We start from the raw sequence: 2,077 nt of genomic DNA, 5'->3' as shown, positions 1-2,077 counted from the left end.
ACACACACACACACACACACACACACACACACACACACGCGCGCGCACACACACACACACACATAAATTTTCTTCATAGGATAATTAAAAAAAATAAAATACAGAAGAAGCCGAAATTTAAGACACACAGACCAAATCTCAAATACTTATGGAGACATTTTCAGTTTTTTTATGCAGACAAGGCGGCAGAGATGCAGTCAGATGGAAACCGTCAGTTACAGATGAAAAGTCACTGCCTTCCTCCCTTTCTCTCGCTCTCCGTTTCCCTTCCATCCTCTTCCTTGTTCTCCCTGCACTTTTGTACNCCCTAAGAGGACACGTCCCTCAGATGACACATGTCCTCAGAGGACATGTCCCTAAGAGGACACGTCCCTCAGATGACACATGTCCTCAGAGGACATGTCCCTAAGAGGACACGTCCCTCAGATGACACATGTCCTCAGAGGACACGTCCCTCAGAGGACACACGTCCCTCAGACGACACATGTCCTCAGAGGACACACGTCCCTCAGAGGACACGTCCCTCAGAGGACACGTCCCTCAGAGGACATGTCCCTCAGAGGACCTGTCCCTCAGAGGACCTGTCCCTCAGAGGACACGTGTCTCATGTCTCTTGTTGTCTCCAGCTGCAGCCTCTCTTCCTGCTCAGTGTAGCTGATCTGTTTCTGGCCGTCTGCTGGGTGATCGGAGCCGCAATCTTCTTCCAGCCCTGCGGCCACCTGAACACACACTGTTACAACCTGCACACTGTGGAGCAGGTAACAACTACACACTGTAACACAACTACACACTGTAACACATCTACACACTGTAACACAACTACACACTGTTACAACCTGCACATTGTGGAGCAGGTAACAACTACACACTGTAATACAACTACACACTGTTACACAACTACATACTGTTACACAACTACATACTGTTACACAATTACACACTAACACAATTACACACTGTAACAGAATTACACATTGTAACACAACTACACACTGTTACACAGTTACACACTGTAACACAATTGCACACTAACACAATTACACACTGTTACACAACTACACACTGTAACACATCTACTCACTGTAACACAACTACATGCTGTAACACAACTACATGCTGTAACACAACTACACACTGTTACAACCTGCACACTTTGGAGCAGGTAACAACTACACACTGTTACACAACCACACAGTGTAACACATCTACACACTGTAACACAATTACACACTGTTACACAACTACACACTGTTACACAACAACACACTGTAACACAACTACACACTGTTACAACCTGCACATTGTGGATCAGGTATCAACTACGCACTGTAATACAACTACACACTGTTACACAACTACATACTGTTACACAATTACACACTGTTACACAACTACATACTGTTACACAACTACATACTGTTACACAATTACACACTAACACAATTACACACTGTTACACAACTACACATTGTTACACATCTACACACTAACACAATTACACACTGTTACAGAATTACACACTGTAACACAATTACACATTGTAACACAACTACACACTGTTACACAGTTACACACTGTAACACAGTTACACACTGTAACACAGTTACACACTGTAACACAATTACACACTGTAACACAATTACACACTAACACAACTACACACTGTTACACAACCACACACTGTTACACAACTACACACTGTAACACAACTACACACTGTAACACAACTACACACTGTTACACAACTACACACTGTTACACAACTACACACTGTAACACAACTACACACTGTTACACAACTACACACTGTTACACAACTACACACTGTAACACAACTACACACTGTTACACAACTACACACTGTTACACAACTACACACTGTTACACAACTACACACTGTAACACAACTACACACTGTTACACAACTACACACTGTAACACAACTACACACTGTTACACAACTACACACTGTAACACAACTACACACTATTACACAACTACACACTGTAACACAACTACACACTGTTACACAACTACACACTGTAACACAATTACACCCTTTAACACAATTACATAC

General features: G+C 42.4%; 1 protein-coding gene across 7 annotated transcripts in view; it reads left to right on the top strand.

The window, feature by feature from the left end:
- The window catches only part of tmem116 (transmembrane protein 116), a 14,541-nt gene that overhangs the window by 6,856 nt on the left and 5,608 nt on the right, over positions 1 to 2,077 (top strand). For 3 of the 7 annotated variants that reach the window (XM_014022205.1, XM_014022204.1, XM_014022201.1), the window contains one exon: positions 627 to 758. In XM_014022205.1, coding sequence (XP_013877659.1) covers positions 627 to 758 — 132 coding nt within the window. Of the gene's footprint in view, positions 1 to 314; positions 759 to 2,077 lie in introns of those variants that run through there. The other 4 variants (XM_014022198.1, XM_014022200.1, XM_014022203.1 and 1 more) reach the window with 3 other exon arrangements.

The sequence above is a fragment of the Austrofundulus limnaeus genome, unplaced genomic scaffold (genome assembly GCF_001266775.1).
Source record: "Austrofundulus limnaeus strain Quisiro unplaced genomic scaffold, Austrofundulus_limnaeus-1.0 Scaffold320, whole genome shotgun sequence".
In the NCBI taxonomy this organism is placed as follows: Eukaryota; Metazoa; Chordata; class Actinopteri; order Cyprinodontiformes; family Rivulidae; genus Austrofundulus; species Austrofundulus limnaeus.
This window is presented reverse-complemented; position numbering and strand designations above follow the sequence as displayed.